This window comes from Barbus barbus (assembly GCF_936440315.1).
Source record: "Barbus barbus genome assembly, chromosome: 45".
Taxonomy (NCBI): domain Eukaryota; kingdom Metazoa; phylum Chordata; class Actinopteri; order Cypriniformes; family Cyprinidae; genus Barbus; species Barbus barbus.
In genome coordinates, this window is record NC_136723.1 from 24,510,250 (window position 1) to 24,531,367 (window position 21,118).

At 37.5% G+C, this 21,118-nt stretch overlaps 1 protein-coding gene across 4 annotated transcripts in view; it reads right to left on the reverse strand.

Annotated features, from left to right (window-relative positions):
• Positions 1-629: 629 nt before the first annotated feature.
• The window catches only part of LOC306864048 (BRCA2-interacting transcriptional repressor EMSY-like), a 46,835-nt gene continuing 26,346 nt past the window's right edge, over positions 630-21,118 (reverse strand). For 2 of the 4 annotated variants that reach the window (XM_079407745.1, XM_079407743.1), the window contains 6 exons: positions 20,715-20,879; positions 18,668-18,823; positions 11,341-11,486; positions 10,059-10,460; positions 6,177-6,545; positions 630-1,824 (listed from right to left, as the gene is read on the reverse strand). In XM_079407745.1, the coding sequence (XP_079263871.1) occupies positions 1,636-1,824; positions 6,177-6,545; positions 10,059-10,460; positions 11,341-11,486; positions 18,668-18,823; positions 20,715-20,879 (1,427 nt within the window). In that variant the 3' untranslated portion in view covers positions 630-1,635. The remainder of the gene's footprint in view (positions 1,825-6,176; positions 6,546-10,058; positions 10,461-11,340; positions 11,487-18,667; positions 18,824-20,714; positions 20,880-21,118) is intronic. The other 2 variants (XM_079407746.1, XM_079407744.1) reach the window with 2 other exon arrangements.

Below are 21,118 nucleotides of genomic sequence, written 5' to 3' on the forward strand. Positions count from 1 at the left end.
TATGTAAACTGAAAACGTAATTTGACGAAAAATAAAATGCATTTTATAGGGCACAGTTTTTAAAATAATAATAATAATGATAATAATCATTTTTAAAATGACTTTTAGTAAAATAAAACAAAGACATGTAATTTTAGGAAAAAGAGAGACTTGAATTGAAGCGATATGGATTTGATGGCACTGACTTTATCAATCTGAATAAAGACACTACTGCGTTCTGTAGAGCTGCTCTACAGCGGAGATTAAACGTGCTTTCCTTCAGAAAGTGACACGACACGAAGAGATGAAGATTCAAATGAGGCTCTGTCCCACAGGAGCTCGATCCGTAAGGACAGCAGGAAAGTCCCAGCGTCCCCTGGCGTCTCTGCCCACTTCAGAGGAGCGGAATCCACCCAGAAACACACACACACACACACACATCAAAACCCCCTGTCCCACACTCACACCCACTGCACGTTAGTTTCCATCACAATGAGGAGTTGCAGGGAAACTCAGCCCTTATAATGACACTGGTACTTTCCATACACACATACACACACACACACACACACACACACACACCTGTGGCCACGCCCGTCCTCAGCCCCGGCTCACCTGTGCAAACACACACACAATCACAGCACACAACAGAGCTTTGTAGTAAAGTTTATGAGTTAAAATGCTGAGCGTTACATCCATCCAGCACAAACGAGACTCAAGCGAGACACATGAGCGAGGGCACAAATGCTATTTACACCAATCAGAGAGCAGAACACAAGCGGAGGCGGAGTCACGAAATGTCCTGATGAAGCAGTGCTCATCATCTGGAAGGTTCCAGTCCATCAGCTCTAATTAAAACTATAAATTAAAGACACAGTGCACCTAAAAATAATCCCTCTGTCATCAATCAATCACCATGAGATTGTTCCAAACCTGTATGAATATTTTGAAGAATGTTGGTAAACACTGCTGGTAGTCATTGACTTTCATTGTATTTTTTCCCAACTATGAAAGTCGGTGGCTACCGTCAACTGTTTGGTAACACACGTTCTTCAAAATATCTATTCAGATTTGAACAGAAATGATATTTCAGGGCCCTGTGAAATATCTTGTATTAATTGTTAAACACAACAGAAGATATTTCCATAGTACTTTTTTCCCCTACTATGAAAGTCAATGGCTACCGTCAACAGTTTGGTTACACATTCTTCAATATATATATATATATATATATATATATATATATATATATGTTGTCTTCAACAATTTATGTATCTATTAAGAATGTTGGTAACCAAATATTTGCTGGCACCCATTGACTTCCATAGTATTTTTCCCTAGCATGGAAGTCAATGGCTGTTTGTTTGCCAACATTCTTCTAAAAATCTTTTGTGTTCAACAGAAGAAAGAAACTCGTGCAGGTTTGATCAACTTGAAAGCGAGTAAATGAAGACAGAATGACGATTTGTTTTGGTGAACTGTCCCATTTTTAAGTAGAAATCAACACAAACTTTCCTATCGTTCAGTCAGGAATCGGATTCTCCATAAAGTAAGGTTTCGCTCTGCAGCACAAACTCACTGCATGATTCTCTATACAGTCGTGATGAAGCACAGACAGAAGGTCTTTCTCCTCTGAACAAATCATATCCGGATGCTTCACTGCGATTGGTCGGCCATGGGGCTGGTCGCCGCCCCCTCATCGTTGCTGCTGTCCACTTCCTGTTCCATGGCGGCCTCCTCGTCCAGACGCTGGCTGGTGTAGTCTGTGATCTCCAGAAAGCCGCTGGGCTCCACCACCATGTTTGACTGGCTGGAGTCGGGCATGATGGAGTACTGCGGGATCACCTGACCACAAACACACATCACATGACCTCAGCAACATCAAAACAGCCACAAAATTATATTTTGAAATTATGATATACGCCTTTGATATTATTTTCCTCTAAACCGTGGCGTAGCGCTTTCCAAAACATTCGCTTTTCAAGATGCACGTGCAAATTTGGCAATGTTTTTGTATGTAAAAAAATCAAAAGCAGGTCTGTAGACTGAATCAGATGTGGATGAGTGTGTGTGTGTGTGTGTGTGTCAGTTTGCTCTACTACACACTGAAACATGCCTGAAACATGTCTGCGTCTCTCTACACATCAACTTCATCTGAGAGTCCCTTCAGCAACATTTACTTTGAAAAACACTATCAGCAGATACACATGAAGAACTGCACTACAACACGCCAAAATACATGTTCTGAAACTGTGACCGCAATATATTACTATTGCACAGTGAAATATACTCTCCAAAGTGTACTACTACTATTAATAATACATTACAACTTTATTTTTAAAAGAAATAAATCACAATTTTTCATCCATGTTTTAATTTGAACAGTAAACCTCTGTTGCGCAGCAATTTATCTACCAAAAATATGAAATGGTTTGTTTAATTTTTATTTGAATAAAAGATTAAATAACCGGTTAAAATGGAATTAAACCATTAAAATATAAAATGAGAAAAATTAAAACACAGAATTTGGTAAAAATAAAACTGAATTTGAGAAACAATTACCGTGTATTTCATACGGCCGTAAAAAATATTTTTAGTTAAACTTTTAAAATTGTATGTTTAATGATTTCAATAATTAGACTTGCTTTTTGAATATTACAAATTAATGAAACCATTAAAATGGACTCCAGAAAAATTAAAACGGGAAACTGAATTTGGGAAAAAATAAAAACTTAAATTAACTAAAATAAAGTGTATTTCATAGGGCCCTAAATATTAAATTTTTTGTTAAACTTTTAATAAATTGTAGTTAAATTGTATATGCTTTATGATTACAATTAATTAGACTTGCGTTCTGATGATTAAAATGTAATTAATCCATTATAATGGAGTCCGGAAAAAAATAAAACTAGAAACAAAAAAATTTAAAAAGTAAAAATAAAGTGGAATTAAAAAAAAAAAAAAAAAGGATTTCAGAGAGCCCTAAATATTTAATATTTGCTAAACTAAACTACATATTTGAATATTTATACATTTATATTTATAATACTTATATTAAATATTTAGCTAAAATATATTTTTTAATAAATTGTTAGAGAGATGCTTTTTGTTTACAAAAATTGAATTTTACATTATATTAAAAAGTAACCCATGAAAAATGAGAACAGAAAAAAAAAAAAAAAAAAAAAAACAGAATCCAGAAAAATTAAAACTGAAACGAGTGAATTTGGAAATAAATAACAATGAACAGAATTCAACAGATGTTCTGGAGTTTAGTTTCCTCACTACGGTCACCGTTGGTTTGCTCAGCTCGGTCAAAAGACAATATTCAGTATTATCACTGATATGACGGCACTGACACCATCAGGTTAGAACGTGAACTGAATGAATGATGCATTTATATAGCGCTTTGTGTATTGCTGTACACCCAAAGCGCTGTACAATCATGTGTGGGGGGTCTCTCCTCAACCACCACCAGTGAACTGAATTGATCAAAATTGCTCTGTTGGCTGTGGAGTCAAGACATTTGCAAATATGATTAAAAGATGAATATGAGACAAAACTACAGAATGCCACATTTTATTATTAGCCGTTTCAACACGTATGTTTTACCAAATAAAAAGAACAGCACTTTTAGAGTTCATCCACTCTATCTGATGTGAGCATAAGTATTGGGACAGTTGAACATAAGGCAGATATAAAAGATTAAAAGCAATTATTTAGTTGCAGATCCCTTGCACACAATCACAGCAGTGAGTCTGTGACCCATAGACATCATCAGACTCTTGCTCTCATCCTTTGAAATACTTTTCCCAGCCTTTAATGCAGCCAATCCCAATTGTTGCTTGTTTTGGGGAGTTTCTGCCTTTACTCTCCTCTCCAGCTGCTGAAATTCATGTTCAATCAGATTTAAATCTGGAGATTGACTTGGGCAATCTAAGACTTTACATTTCTTTGCTCTTATAAATTCCTTGACTGAACTGGCAGGGTGTTTTGGGTCATTGTCCAGATGCAATACCACGACTGAGGTGCCCTTGAGCAAGGCACCGAACCCCCAACTGCTCCCCGGGCGCCGCAGCATAAATGCCCACTGCTCCTCGTCTTCATCCTGGTTTGTGTGTGTCATCATCGAATGCAAGATTCAGAATACAGAAGTGATGGATATAACTGATACGACACATTCCCTGCTTTTAATATCTGAAGAATTAATGCAACAGGACACAGCTGATCACTTAGAAAGACCTGTGAGGCAACTGCTCCAATACTTATGCTCACATCAGATAGAGGGATGAAACTCTAAAAGTGCTGAACTTCTTAGCTGCTAAAACATCTCTGTGTTGAAACGGCTAATAATAAAATGTGACATTCTGTAGTTTTGTCTCATATTCATCTTTTAATCATATTTGTAAATGTCTTGACTCGACAGCCAACAGAGCAATTTTGTATTTACTGCTCCAATACTTATGGAGGACACTGTATGTATATATATATATATATATATATATATATATATATATATATATATATATATATATATATATATATATATATATATATATATATATATATATATTTAATGTGCAAAATGTTAATAATTGAAACTAAATAAGAGGGATCATGACAATTGCATGTTATTTTTAATTTAATACTGTCCTGAATAAGCTATTTCACATAATAGATGTTTATATATTCCCCAAAAGACAAAATAACTGAATTTATAAAAATGACCCTTAATACTATGAATATGAATCTTAATACTGTGTGTCTTTCCTGGATGATCCACAACTGTTTTTATATTTTGTAATAGTTGTTCATGAGTCTCTTGTTGGTCCTGAGCAGTTCAACTGCCTGCTGTTCTTCAGAAAAATCCCCCAGCTCCTGCACATTCTTTGGTTTTCCAGCATCTTCTGCATATTTGATCCCTTTCCAACATTGACTATGATTTTGAGATCCATCTTTTCACACTGAGGGATTATTGAGGGACTCATACATAACTATTACAAAAGGTGAAAACATGTACTGATGCTCAAGAATGCAACACAATGCATTAAGAGCCGGGGGTGAAAGATTTTGAACAGGATGATGATTAAGATTCAAGGGTATGTAAACTTTTGAATGGGGTCATTTTTATAAATTCAGTTATTATTTTGTCTTGTGGAGAATATATAAACATCTGTTATGTGAAATAGCTTATTCAGGCCAGTACTAAATAAATAATAACATGCAATTTTCATGATCCCTCTTATTTTGTTAAAATAATTACAGGTGCTGTATGTAGGATTGCAGTCCAAATTCAAAATATTGGAGAGGTTTTTTTTTCCTCCGGCACCTCTTCCTCAGACTTGACGCACAAGCAGGTTGCCAGATTAACGACACCAACAGGAACGAGCGCACATGACGATGAATGAAATCAAATACAAAGTGTTTTCCGCCAACTGGCCGAAATATAATTGGGTAAACTGGCAGTGGACAGGTTTCACAAACCAAAACAGAGACCGAAATTCCAGCCCAGAAAGCACATTTTCAAAGGAGAATAACTGACTGTAGCATTGTTTTTTTTAGATAAACAAGTATGTTAACTTACCATGTTTCTTAAATATCTGCAAACATATGGTATTTTTATGCTTTAGTAGAGTCAAAATCCTACATACAGCACCTTTAACATTTTCCATATTCTACAAGGGATATGTAAACTTATGTGCACAGCTGTATGTGATGAAGTTTGCATCACTGATTCTGTTATTTTCCTGAGATGTTTCTTGGAAGTGATCTGTGTTGTATCAAGAAAATGATTTTCTTAGTATTTTTGTCTTGTTTTCTAGTATAAATATCTAAACATTCTTGAATCAAGATGCATTTACTTGACAAGTAAAATGATTTAAGATATTAAGTCTTGTTATTTAAAAAAAAAAAAAAAAAAAAAGAAGTACAACAAGCATAAACATCTGCCAGTGTGGCAGCCTTGTTTAGCCTTTGAATTAAGATGATTTATCTAATGCCATTTTCAGATATTTTTGCTTGTTTTAGGCAAAAGCTAACAACATTTTGATATTTTTTTACAGAAAACAAGTCATTTTACTTGTCAAGTGAATGCATCTCGATTCAAGAATGTTTAGCTATTTATACTAGAAAACAAGTAAAAAACACTAAGAGAATAATGTTTTGCGGTGTACAGAAGTAAAGCTGAGCTGGAGCACCTGTATGATGTCCAGTTCTTTGCTCTTGACGCGGCTGAAGGCTCCGTGAGCGAGCGTCTGTTTAGAGCTGCTGATGAGCGGCGAGGCAGTCGGTGTTTTGGTCAGCGGGCCGCAGTCGCTAGATGAGTCCACCACCATGGGCTCGGCGCTGGGGTCGATCTCTGCCTCCATCATGGAGATCTTCAGGATGTCGGAGGTCTTCTCTGCCGCTGAGCGACTGGAGCTGGACTCCGGCTGGAGCTTGACAGACGCCTCGCCGCTGCTGGACACCGGGGGACACTGATGAGCACCAAACGTGATCTTCGTGACGGCCGCGCCCTGCGTGATGATCGGCTGCTGCACCTGAGACAGAGAACCATCACTGATCCACTGCCAGAAACACAACATTAGGGCTGTGTGGATTGATTCTGAGATCTTCTGAATGCATTGCCATTCTCTCTGGAATCGATTCTAGGCTTAGTTTTTAACAGCAGGTGGCGCTCTAGGTTAGGTTTTAACTAGGGTTGGACGATACCACTTACTTTGTTTTCGGTATGATACCGATACTTTTAAAGTCCAGTATCGTCAATATCGATACCGATATGATACTTATAAACTGAACTTTTAAATTATTCTTCACTCTTGTCGTTCCAAACCTGTAAGACTTGTTCATCTTCGGAACACAAATTAAGATATTTCTGATGGAATCTGAGAGCTCTCTGACCCTCCATAGACAGCAAGGATATTACCATGATCAAGGCTCAGAAACGTAGCAAGGACATCGGTGAAATAGTCCATGTGACATCAGTGGTTCAACTGTAATTTTACAAAGTTACGAGAATACTTTTTGTGTGCAAAGAAAACAATAATAATTTATTCAACAATTCTTCTCCCCGAGTTACCGTCTTCCTCCATTTTGGAGAGTACCCCAGAACGTAATAAGTGATGTTTATGTTCAGTAGGCAGCGTGCACATGCTAAACGTAAACAATACTGATTGAAGAATTGTTGAATAAAGTTGTTATTTTTGTTTTCTTTGCGCACAAAAAGTATTCTCGTAGCTTCGTAAAATTACGGTTGAACCCTTGATGTCACATGGACTATTTTACCTGTGTCCTTGCTATGTTTCTTGATATGCCTTGATATCACCAGTTATCGTTATAGTTATCAACATACTTATCGTTATAGCTATCATCACAGTTATCATTATAGTTATCGTTATAGTTATCATCATACTTATCGTTATAGCTATCATCACAGTTATCATCACAGTTATCATTATAGTTATCATTACAGCTATCATCACAGTTATCATTATAGTTATCGTTATAGTTATCAACATACTTATCGTTATAGCTATCATCACAGTTATCATTATAGTTATCAACATACTTATCGTTATAGCTATCATCACAGTTATCATTATAGTTATCGTTATAGTTATCATCATACTTATCGTTATAGCTATCATCACAGTTATCATTATAGTTATCATTATAGTTATCATCATACTTATCGTTATAGCTATCATCACAGTTATCTTTATAGTTATCATCACAGTTATCATTATAGTTATCACCAGTTATTGTTATAGTTAGCATCATACTTATTATAGCTATCATCAGTTATCGTTTTAGTTATCATCAGAGTTATCGTTATAGCTATCATCAGAGTTATCGTTATAGCTATCATCAGAGTTATCGTTATAGCTATCATCAGTTATCGTTATAGTTATCATTATAGTTATCATCATACTTATCGTTATAGCTATCATCACAGTTATCTTTATAGTTATCATCACAGTTATCGTTATAGTTATCACCAGTTATTGTTATAGTTAGCATCATACTTATTATAGCTATCATCAGTTATCGTTTTAGTTATCATCAGAGTTATCGTTATAGCTATCATCAGAGTTATCGTTATAGCTATCATCAGTTATCGTTATAGCTATCATTATAGTTATCATCATACTTATCGTTATAGCTATCATCACAGTTATCTTTATAGTTATCATCACAGTTATCATTATAGTTATAGTTAGCATCATACTTATTATAGCTATCATCAGTTATCGTTTTAGTTATCATCAGAGTTATCGTTATAGCTAACATCAGAGTTATCGTTATAGCTATCATCAGAGTTATCGTTATAGCTATCATCAGTTATCGTTATAGCTATCATCAGAGTTATCGTTATAGCTATCATCAGAGTTATCGTTATAGCTATCATCAGAGTTATCGTTATAGCTATCATCAGTTATCGTTATAGCTATCATCAGAGTTATCGTTATAGCTATCATCAGAGGTATCGTTATAGCTATCAGAGTTATCGTTATAGCTATCATCAGAGTTATCGTTATAGCTATCAGTTATCGTTTTAGTTATCATCAGAGTTATTGTTATAGCTATCATCAGAGTTATCGTTATAGCTATCATCAGAGTTATCGTTATAGCTATCATCAGTTATCGTTATAGCTATCATCAGAGTTATCGTTATAGCTATCATCAGAGGTATCGTTATAGCTATCATCAGTTATCGTTATAGCTATCAGAGTTATCGTTATAGCTATCAGAGTTATCGTTATAGCTATCATCAGTTATCGTTATAGCTATCATCAGAGTTATCGTTATAGCTATCATCAGTTATCATTATAGCTATCAGAGTTATCGTTACAGCTATCATCAGAGTTATCGTTATAGCTATCATCAGAGTTATCGTTATAGCTATCATCAGTTATCATTATAAGCTATCATCAGTTATCGTTATAGCTATCATCAGTTATCGTTATAGCTATCATCAGAGTTATCGTTATAGCTATCATCAGTTATCGTTATAGCTATCATCAGTTATCATTATAGCTATCATCAGAGTTATCGTTATAGCTATCATCAGTTATCATTATAGCTATCAGAGTTATCGTTATAGCTATCATCAGAGTTATCGTTATAGCTATCATCAGAGTTATCGTTATAGCTATCATCAGAGTTATCGTTATAGCTATAATCAGTTATCGTTATAGCTATCATCAGTTATCGTTATAGCTATGATCAGTTATCGTTATAGCTATCATCAGTTATCGTTATAGCCATCATCAGTTATCGTTATAGCTATCATCAGTTATCGTTATAGCTATCATCAGTTATCATTATAGTTATCACCAGTTATCATTTTAGTTATCGTCTCAGCTATAGTTATCATCATACTTATCGTTACAGCTATGATCACAGTTATCATTATTGATGAAAAACTAATAATGAACAAAATAATACAAACGTAAAATGTAAAACCAAAATAAATATTTTTTTATAATTTTACAATTTCTAAAGATGAAATGTTTTATCTGTTTAGGTCCATGTCATGTGACCATCATCAGAAAACCGTGAATATTGAAATACTATTCAAATATTAACTTAAATATTAGCACAGGTTTTTACATTATATTCCAGCTAAAGGGGTTTGGCTGGTAAAATCAACATCAACAGATGAGAAGCACTGACACAGACACTAGAGCTGCACGATTCTGGATAAATTGAGAATCAAAATTTTTTTTGGTCTCAGCAAGAGATCAAGATTCTCCCATGATTCAGAACTAAACGAAATAATGGGTGACAAAATATTATTGCTGCAGCCCGTTTAAAAGTGTTTAATTAATTTGAATGAATTATTAAACATTTTAATATATATATGTATTTAAAATGTAATATATTTAATACACCAATTTTTTATATTACAATTATGAAAAAGTGGTTTGAATGAATGATTCAATGACTCATAAATACTTCATTTGTTTCATTACTGGATGAATCAACATTTTTGAACGAATCTCTTGAATGAATGATTCAATGACAAATACATTTTAATCGTGCAGCTCTAACAGACAGACAGCGCATGCGGGCCTCACCTGGCTGCAGCCGGGCGTCTTGCTGGAGCCCACGGGGTGATGCGCCTGCAGTGGCGGAGGCTGCGACAGCTGCGTGTGTGTGTTGGGTCGGTGGTGTGAGGAGGGCGCCTGCTGCAGTTTGGGCAGCTGCGGTGTGTGTGGAGGGTTCGAGGAGACGAGCGCCACAGATGCAGACGCAGACACTCTCTGCACAGAGACTCGGGCCATGAGAGGCTCCGCCCTCTTAGAGGAAGTGGGCGTGTCAGAGGGGCCGGCTGCAGGTTTGGGCGGAGGACTGCGGTGCTGCTGAGACGAGCGGTAGAACAAACCCGTCTGAGGATCCAGAGTGTCTCCCTCTAACTCGCCCTCCTCCACCACCATCTGCTCCAGCCGCGGCTTCACCTGCGCCACACACACCTCCACCTGTGCAAACACACACACATAAACACACACACACACACACACGCACAAACAGATACGCAAACGCACACACACAAACACACAAACACACACACCTTCAGCATTGAACACTGTAGCATTTGAGTCCATTTGACAACAGAATTGGGTTTGGCTGATATTCAATTGTGTAAAGTTTGTTAGTAAATTAAAACAGTAAACAGCTTCATCTGGTGTTTATAAGACGTCTTTACACATCTGAGTTAAGGCTGCTCTGTGCCTGCTTAAAATTCAGTGTAACAATGTAATGCTGCTTAAACGCCAGAATAAATGATGCCATATGAATGAATAACATACATATATTATACACATACATATATTATGCAAACAAAAACTTTGTGATTAATGGTTTGACAGCACTAATAAAATTATAAAATAAAATAATTATTATAAGTTACTTTACAGTTCAATAGTATTATAGCGATATTGCTGTTGATTTGTGTCATTTTATAATTGTATTAAATAATAAAAAGTATAATAATTAATAATAACAATTGCAATTAGATGTTTACTCAATTTATTCTGCCTGTTTTTTTTAATGCACAAAGTTTCAAGGCTGGTAAAAAATATAAATTGCCAGTAAATTTTCCTTATTTTTCTCATAAATATGCACATATTTAAAACATTAATCTCATAACATTGTTGGTGCCATTTTAGATTAATTCCTGTAGCTCAATGCCAAGATTATGGTTCAAGGAAAACCACGAAAGGCATGTAAAGTGTATAAAGCATAGTCACGTACAACGCAGCTGTAATTGCATTTCTGCCCGTCAGATGCAGGTTCTGCGCCATCGTCGTAGTTTGAATCAGTGACACAGACATATAGTCACATGACTGCGGTTCTGACCTGTTGTGTGGCGTGTCCAGACGCAGCGGGTGCGGTGGTGCTGGTCTTGGCTGTCGGTGGCACTGCTGGGGGCGGACACGATGCTGATGGACTCGAGCTGCTGGATGCAGCGACGTCTCCTCCGATCACAGCCTTACACACTTTACCTGAAACAGCACAGCGTATCTGCAGTCTTTGACAGTTCACCCAAAAATGATCATTCTGTCATCAGTTACTTCCTCTACTGAATACTACAGAAGATATTTTGAAGAATGCTGAAAACCAGTGTGGGGGGGAAGGCATTAAAAGTAATGTTACATAATCAGATTACTTTTTAAAGTAACTAGTAAAGTAACGCATTACCAAGTAGTAATACATCACCGTATAGCACGGTAAGCGTTTACTAAATACATAAAAGTTGTTTGTGTCATTCGAAAGTGCCGTGTCCAGTCACTGTCAGAAAATGTGCTGCTTGCAATGAAACGCCACCAGTGATGACTTCTGGAAGCGACCCATGATTTCTGAGATGAGGATGCGACTGTAAACAATGAAGCTACTGTACAAGTAAACACTAGTCTCTCCACACTTAAAAGAAATTCAAAGAAATATTAAAATACTTTGCTCCTTGTTTTCTTTCTTTTGTACTTTTGTCTTTGTTTTCTTGCCTTTGTGCGTCTCATGAGGCCTAAAACGGCTAAAGGCTACCTTTTACTATTTGCAATAGATGGACCGAGGCTATGGAATAACCTTCCTTTATCTGTGAAAGCTTCAATTCTGTCTTTGAGTTTAAAACTAAATTGAAATCTTATTTTCTTACCTTATCTTTTGAGTTTACTGATGTTATTCTTTTTAATGGTTTTTATTTTATTTGTACAGCACTATGGTCAACTGCTGTTGTGTTTATTGGTGTTTAATAAATACAAATCCCTGAGGGAATGCCTTTCACTATTGAAGTAAGTTAATGTTGTTAAATAGAGAAACTAAATTATAACTTCTAGCGCATTATAAGAAGAGGAGGAAGAAGCCTTTTAGTGCTGAGTGATATTTAATTGTATTGGCTGCTGTTGCTGATTTGTAAGATTATTACTCGATAATATTGTTTAATTTATGTACATAATTTTTTGGCCTCCTATGGGATTATGACGTGTGCATTGTGGGGGCTGTTTATTTTATCTGTCAATCTGAGGCATTGCTATGGCTTGCATGCATTTTGCTTGACTGATATATTCCAGTCTGTTCGGAAACCTGGCTCTCAAGCCACATATGGTTCTTCAGTGAGTGGGTCGACGGAAGGGGAAAAAATAAACTAAACAATATTTTAAACTTTTTTTTCATAAATGATAATAGCTAGTGTGTCGATTTTATTAAAAATCCATATATTTTAGAATATTACATAATTCATCAATGCCCGTTTGTCATGCATAATACACCAACCAATCATGATCTGGCACAAGTTCAAATTTCATTGGACAATAATGTGAAGTGGAGCAGTTATTTTCCGTTCTTATTCATAAATCGGTTGAAAATGACATGGGACAGACAAGCTTATTTATGGAGCGATCTGGATCTGCAATTTGTCTGTGCAGCGCCAAAAGTCGCAATAATCATAATCAGTATTCAATTCACTTACATTTATGTATGATGCACCATTTAATATTTTATGAAACTATCATAGTTAATGAAGCCCAACTACAGGCCTATTATATGAAGTGCAGGCTGGAGAAATGGTGACATAATTATGCAGCATTATGAAAGTGTCTTATGCTCATCAAGCTTGCATTTATTTGATCAAAAATACAGAAGAAAACTGTAATATTGTGAAATATTATTACAATTTAAAAGAATGTTTATCTATTTTAATATACCGTATTTACCCGAATATAAGGCAACCCTGATTATAAGACAACCCCCCCTTTTCAAGATGTACCTTTTGGAACTTCTTGCAAAAATATAAAATAGCAATGCATCCAAACATTTGACCTATAATTTTTTTTTTTCAATGCCCCTATTTTACATTTGAGCCCCTGCCCCGAGGAACTCTTTGCACATCCCTGCGAGAGAGAGAGCGAGAGAGCGAGCGAGAGAGAGAGAGAGAGAGAGAGAGCGAGAGAGAGACAGAGAGAGAGCGAGAGCGAGAGAGAGAGCGAGAAAGAGAGAGCAAGAGAGAGCGAGAGACAGAGAGAGAGAGAGAGAGAAAGAGTTAGACAGACAGAGAGAGAGAGAGAGCGAGAGCGAGAGAGAGCGAGAGAGAGAGAGCGAGAGAGAGAGAGAGAGAGAGCGAGAGAGAGACAGAGAGAGAGCGAGAGCGAGAGCGAGAGAGAGAGAGAAAGAGAGAGCGAGAAAGAGAGAGCAAGAGAGAGCGAGAGACAGAGAGAGAAAGAGTTAGACAGACAGAGAGAGAGAGAGAGAGAGCGAGAGCGAGAGAGAGCGAGAGAGCGAGAGAGCGAGAGAGAGAGAGAGCAAGAGAGAGCGAGGGACAGAGAGAGAGAGAGAGAGAGAGAGAGAAAGCGAGAAAGCGAGAGAGCGAGAGAGAGAGCGAGAGAGAGAAAGCGAGAAAGCGAGAGAGCGAGAGAGAGAGAGCGAGAGAGAGAGCGAGAGAGAGAGCGAGAGAGAGAGCGAGAGAGAGAGCGAGAGAGAGAGCGAGAGAGAGAGGCTGTGTATGTATGAATTACCACCGTTTTGCCGTGTTTCTCTATTAACAGTGAAGCTGTGGCTTTAATTGCTTTAGAAACGATGATGTTACCAGCTCCTTGTTAGAACTCTTCTAACTTTTATTTTCTAAACGTAGAGAGTGTGTTGATTTGTGCAATGATAACCTACCAGCAATGTTAAGATGATTTTAATATATTAGAATGAGTACATTACAATATAAATGTATTAGAACGAGTACATTATTATTTATGGGCTTAAAAACAAGATGCAAACAATCAGAATATTACCTGGGGGGGAATGCACAATGCAAACATGAAACATATGCCATTACCTAATATTGTATTGTTTTACAGTTATGGAGGCCCTTCATAATGCAGAGGTCAACTGCCTGCTCTGCCAATAGTTAGCAACGGCCCTATAGTGTGTGCAGTGTTTAATAAACAGCTGTTTTACTACATTCTTCAGAGGTGAAGTTCAGTGCAGTCCTGTATCGTATCGTGACTTTGCTGGTGATACACAGCCCTATCTATCTATGACCACACTCAACAAAACTGAATATATGTGAATTCATAGATTAATACTAGACACCTTAAAGATAATATGTACCAAAAATCTTTGTTAACATACAATAATCAGGGGTTAAAGCAAAAAAAATCCTGAGCCTGAACTTTTTTCCCGGGTGGGGGTTTGGTTGCGGGGATGGACACAAACGCAGGGTTATTTGGCCAAAAAAAATTTTCCCCTTGAAATTAACTAATGAAATTGTTTTGTTCAAAATAAATGATGGTAAATTAAATACTAGGAAATGAATATAAAATATGAAATATACAAAAGACAGTTTACTACAGATTAACGACAACAAAAACAATAAAATGCTCCAAGAACTGGAAACTTAAACAGGGTTCATACAGATACTGCATAATGATCCAGGACTTTCAAGGACTTTTCAAGCACTACCTATTGGTTTTTAAGAGATCTCACTTATCAAACAACATCATTATCTTTCAAATTCTAATTAATAAACTAATACAATGGAACAAATAGAGTGCAGCACATGCAAAGAATGCAATGACTGTAGCAACTTTAACATTTGAAAGGATACAATGGCAGAGTTATCACTTTCCTTATTCCTTATGATTGACCTGAAGAATGAAAGCTATATCATACACTTGGATAATTACGAGCTATATCCCTGCTTATCGACACTAGGGGTGTGACAATGCACTTCGCTCACGAGATGAGACAAAATACAGATACAGTGGGGAAAAAATTATTTGCTGATTTTGTACGTTTGCCCACCGACAAGTTTTAATGGTAGGTTTACTTGAACAGTGATAGAATAACAAAAAATCCAGAAAACACATTTTTAAAAAGTTATAAATTGATTTGCATTTTAAAGAGTGAAATAAGTATTTGACCCCTTCACAAAACATGACTTAGTACTTGGTGGCGAAACCCTTGTTGGCAATCAGAGGTCAGATGTTTCTTGTAGTTGGCCAGCAGGTTTGCACACATCTCAGGAGGAGTTTTGTCCCACTCTTCTTTGCAGATCCTCTCCAAGTCATTAAGGTTTCGAGGCTGACGTTTGGCAACTCGAACCTTCAGCTCCCTCCACAGATTTTCTATGGGATGAAGGTGTTGAGACTGGCTAGGCCACTCCAGGACCTTAACGTGCTTCTTCTTGAGCCACTCCTTTGTTTCCTTGGCCGTGTGTTTTGGGTCATGCTGGAAGACCCATCCACGACCCATTTTCAATGCCCTGAAGGTACATGGCCCCGTCCATCGTCCCTTTGATGCGGTGCAGTTGTCCTGTCCCCTTAGCAGAAAAACACCCCCAAAGCATAATGTTTCCACCTCCATGTTTGACGTGAGGATGGTGTTCTCGGGGTCATAGCCAACCTTCCTGCTCCTTCAAACACGGCGAGTTGAGTTGATGCCAAAGAGCTGGATTTTGGTCTTATCTGACCACAACACTTTCACCCAGTTCTCCTCTGAATCATTGGAAAACTTCAGACGGGCTGTACATCTGCTTTCTTGAGCTGGGGGACCTTGCGGGCGCTGCAGGATTTCAGTCCTTCACGGTGTAGTGTGCTACCAATTGTGTTCTTGGTGACTATGGTCCCAGCTGCCTTGAGATCATTGACAAGATCCTCCCGTGTAGTTCTGGGCTGATTCCTCACTGTTCTCATGATCATTGAAACTCCACGAGGTGAGATCTTGCATGGATCCCCAGTCCGAGGGAGATGGACAGTTTTTTTTGTTTCTTTCATTTGTGAATAAATCGCAGCAACTGTTGTCACCTTCTCAAGCTGCTTGACGATGGTCTTATAGCCCATTCCAGCCTTGTGTAGGTCTACAATCTTGTCCCTGACATCCTTGGACAGCTCTTTGGTTTTGGTCATGGTGGAGAGTTGGGAATCTGATTGATTGATTGCTTCTGTGGACAGGTGTCTTTTATACAGGTAACAAGCTGAGACTCCCTTTAAGAGAGTGCTCCTAATCTCAGCTCCTTACCTGTATAAAACACACCTGGGAGCCAGAAATCTTGATAGGATTGATAGGGGATCAAATACTTATTTGACTCATTAAAATGCAAATTAATTTATAAATTTTTTGAAATGCGTTTTTCTGGATTTCTGTCTGCTATTCTGTCTCACTGTTCAAATAAACCTTAAAATTATAGACTGATCATTTTTTTGTAAACTTACAAATTCAGCAGAGGATCAAATAATCCCCCCCCCCCCCACTGTACTAGGATCACAATATTTTAATACTATTTTAAAGAAATGTTCAATAACAGAATATTTGTCTTTTAAAATCACAAAAAGTAAAACAATGCAGTTGTATTTTGAAAAGTTTTAACTAATCTAGGGCTGTAACTAACGATTACTTTGGTAATCAAGCAATCTACTGCTTATTTTGACAATTGAGTAATCTGATATTTTTTAGTAATACAAAGTGAAAATGACGCTTTAAAATGACTATATTTACATACAAACTAACAAATAGGAAATAATAATTGGCTTAAATAAAGTATCAAAACCAAGTAATTACATGGTTTTACTGAACCACACACCGATATGCCTATAATATGAACATAACCAACTTAAGTAGGCCTACATTATGTATTATAACAAATTGCCTACCAGCAGAGGGCGTCAACGGCCTGGTGTTGTTTCACTTTACAGCGTGATTCAACGACGTTTAAATCCATTTCATTTCACATGCAAACTCAGAGCGAGGGTTTAAACTTATTTTGAAATCGCGATGTACAACAAATAGCATATAGAAATATGTTGATGTATTTTCCTGTATTGGCATAGGTTTATAAATGATTTACTATGTATGAATGCACACTGTTTTCCGAGATGGCCGTTAAGTAACCCAAACTCACAGCATATGCAGAGGAAGAGTTTAGACCCTTTCACACATACATTAAATTACAGTAAAATACAGTAAATTACCGGTAAGTTACCATTAAAGGTACAATATGTAAGTTTTTGCCACTAGAGGTCGCATTTTCAAAACAGTAACAATGAAATGACGCTATGAAGGAGGATGTTTACGGAGGAGGTAATGGATTCATTTTTGTATTACCTGCATCTTCCTCAGTTATTTTAAACAGCGAATACAGAGAATGTGAGCAAAGAACTTACATTGTCAAAGAACATTACGACTGACTTAAGTCTAGCGCGAGTTTAAGCACTCTCAAAAAACTCCCTTTATACTCAGTAAAGCTGTCTATACACGGTTTTATGAATGAATCTCTTACATCATATGTACATCTACACTTTGTTGTCTATGATGAGAGAATTTGCGAGAGCTGAATTCAGTCAGCGAGGGTGTGCAGTGAATAAAAACTCATCTGAACGCATCTGATTGGCCATTGTATTCATAAGCTCAACAGACTCGTGTGTGATTAGTTATAATGCGCAACACTATAAAATAGCATTTAAAAAAATCACATATTGTACCTTTAAGAGATCATATGTGAACAGGACCTTTTTAAAATTCGTTCTGACGAGTGTTTTTATGAAGATGACGTGATTACTATGAGCTGTTTAAAGCTCTGCTGCTTTTTAAATAGCTTTCCTATGCAAATATGTGCTAGACTAGAGTGACATCTTTGACCATTGCGCCTCGCAGCTTTTTCAACGCGTCGCGCTCGAGACCCAGGATTCTTTTCCATTCATCAGGGCTACGGCTCTGGATACTATTATGCGCATCTCGTGTTTATAAGAGCAAAAACTTCTGATTGGCTAGTAATGTTAGTTTGTTTGAGAGTGAAAGCTGTGTTGCTCTCTCTTTTTTAAAATTTAGGACTATATATTTTTTTCCCCCCACAGCCAAACGAAGCACGCCGGAGAACTTTAAGCCTTTGGTTTTGGAGCTTTGATGCAGCCATCATCTTCTCCAGGTGCAAACAGGAAATAAACTGCTCTGGTCATGTGACACAATTTGCACTAACCATGTGAAACTGCACATATTTCATTTTTTCCATATTTGCAGAAAGTGCGCTAAAACACCTGTCATAAAGGTTTTTAAAGCTTTAAATGAAAACCTTTTTTTACAGTCACTATAGTGACCGGTGGGATTAAATGGGTTAAATAAACAGGCTGTGATATGCAATTTTATGACCCAGCGTCAGAGTTGAAACCACATTCAGTGACTGAACAGAGCTAGGTGTTGATGTTACCGATGGGGATGTATTCCGTGACGGCGTCCGTCTCTACGGCGCTCTGACCCGATGGCTCCGGGGACTGTCTCCTCTCCGCCGTCACCGGAATCGGCACTGCCATCTGACTCAGGTCAATGGTGTGCTGGCGAGGTTTGGCCTCGCTCTTCTCCTTCACTGAAACAGCACACAAACACGGTAAAGGGTTAGTTCACCTAAAAATGACAATTCTGTCATTAATTACTCACTCTCATGTCGTTCGAAGCCCGGAAGACCTTCGTTTATCTTCGGAACACAAATTAAGCCTTAGCTCGGCTAGTCCTTACGACATTCGCCGCTGGCTCTGATGTCTCTGTAGTGATTAAACATGAAATACAATTCATTTTGGGTATATCTAACAGGCATTCGTGGTCTCATGAATCTATTATTTTTTCTGGCCATATAATTTTGGCTGAGCACAAACTTATGTTTTAACTTTATATATTTATTTTGAACTTTACTGCAGTACAGCGCTGACTTTGTAGAATAAGTTTGACTTTATTTCCTCTTATATAATAAGCCTCTTATACTTTGTATTTATACTTTTATAATGGCTATTATTGTTCATTAAAACTGACAAAAATGAGGCAGAGCTGTGCTTATTGTTGCGCTTTATCGTCGATCGCTACTTTCAGGAATACATCAAGCAAGGGTACTGTTGGCGATGGAAATGCAAGCTGGATCAGGTTGTTCCGTCCTGAATCGTACCGTTCTGTACTGTACTGACCCGTACCGCTCGGTGGAAACGAGCCTTAAGAAAATTATTTTTTTGCAGTGCATACGTAAACAACATATGCATTGCATGTATATAGATACGTTGTTTATGTCCAGATCAAAGCGTAAACGATGTAAACAGCGTATCCACATACGGTGCTGCTCACACAGAACAGTACACGTTATGTATGCGATACTCTCCAAAATGGCACTATAGGGTGACGCGGAGGAGACCAATTGTTGAATAAAGTCGTTATTTTTGTTTTCTTTGCACACTAAAAGTATTCTCATAGCTTCGTAAAATTACGGTTGAACCACTTTTGTCACATGGATTATTTTAATGATGTCCTTGCTGCGTTTCTGAGCTGTGATCGTGGTAATATCCTTATGGAGGGTCAGAGAGCTCTCAGCATGCATCAAAAATATCTTAATTTGTGTTCAGAAGATGAACAAAGGTCTTACGGGTTCAGAACGACATGAGGGTGAATAATTAATGGAAGAATTTTCATTTTTGGGTGAACTATTGGGGCTAAATGAAATTGCAATCGCGATTAGGCAAAAGCTGCGATAGTCATGTGCATCTTATCAGTGAAGCACGGTTCGGTGATCAGTAGTAAATCTCCATCCGAAGCCCAGAGAAACTCCAAATACACCCCACAGAAGAAACCTATATCCCTATAGCAGTAGCTGAATAAACAGAAGATTTAGCTGCTTTCATTGATTCAACGTGACTAATGAACACACGACTATGACAATATATGAGTTCTTATTATAATTATTATTTACATTTTCATTATAATAAAGTATATAATAATGCAATGCTTATTAACACAGCCTTCATCACTGCTTAGAATACCATTAAATATTGCGTGCCTTATTCTGTGTAAGAAGCCACATCATCTCACAGAAGGATTTATTTCAAACACTCTGACGTTATGAAGTGAGTTTGGAGTAAAAACATGTTATTAAATGTGGTATTTTCACGTGCTTTCAGATGGAGCAGCATTTAAATACACAGAGCCGTAGTTCACTGAGAAGCTACGCAAACAGCTGGCATTATCACAGAACGATTTCTTCAATTTCATAATCGCGCGATTATATCGTCTGCGTTTTTTTTGCGTAGCTTGTCAGTGAACTACAGCTCTGTGTAGTAAATGCTGCTCTATCTGAAAGCAGGTGATGGAGATTTACTACTGATCACAGAACCGGCTTTACTGACAAGATGTGCATGAATATTGCATTCGATTAATCGTGCAGCCCTATGAACTATCCCTTTAATGCAGCAGGAGCGCGCCAGAGATGCTCAGATACGCACCGCTGGTCTGCTGCAGCTCCAGCAGGGCTTTGATGGTGGATGTGGCCGACTGAGACTCTCCTGTCATGTCCTGGTAAATGATGGTGGGACTCGCTTCCACAGACACCTCCTGCTCCGTCCACTCCTGCCCCCTGGAGGTGATGAGGTGCACCACCGGCAGAGCATCTGAACACAGAGAGACAGCCTTCTTACACACTTAAAGTGGGGTATGTATTTTTTTAAAAACGCTTCAGAAAACTGAGTCGGGGCCGAGTACCAAAACAAACTCGTAGCCAATCAGCAGTAAGGGGCGTGTCTACTCATGATGCAGAGGAGAGAGCTCAGTGCACAGGACAGACATTAGCTGAGCGACAACAGAAAGGCTTTTATATTTGTAAAAGAAGAACTTTTTATATTATAAACAA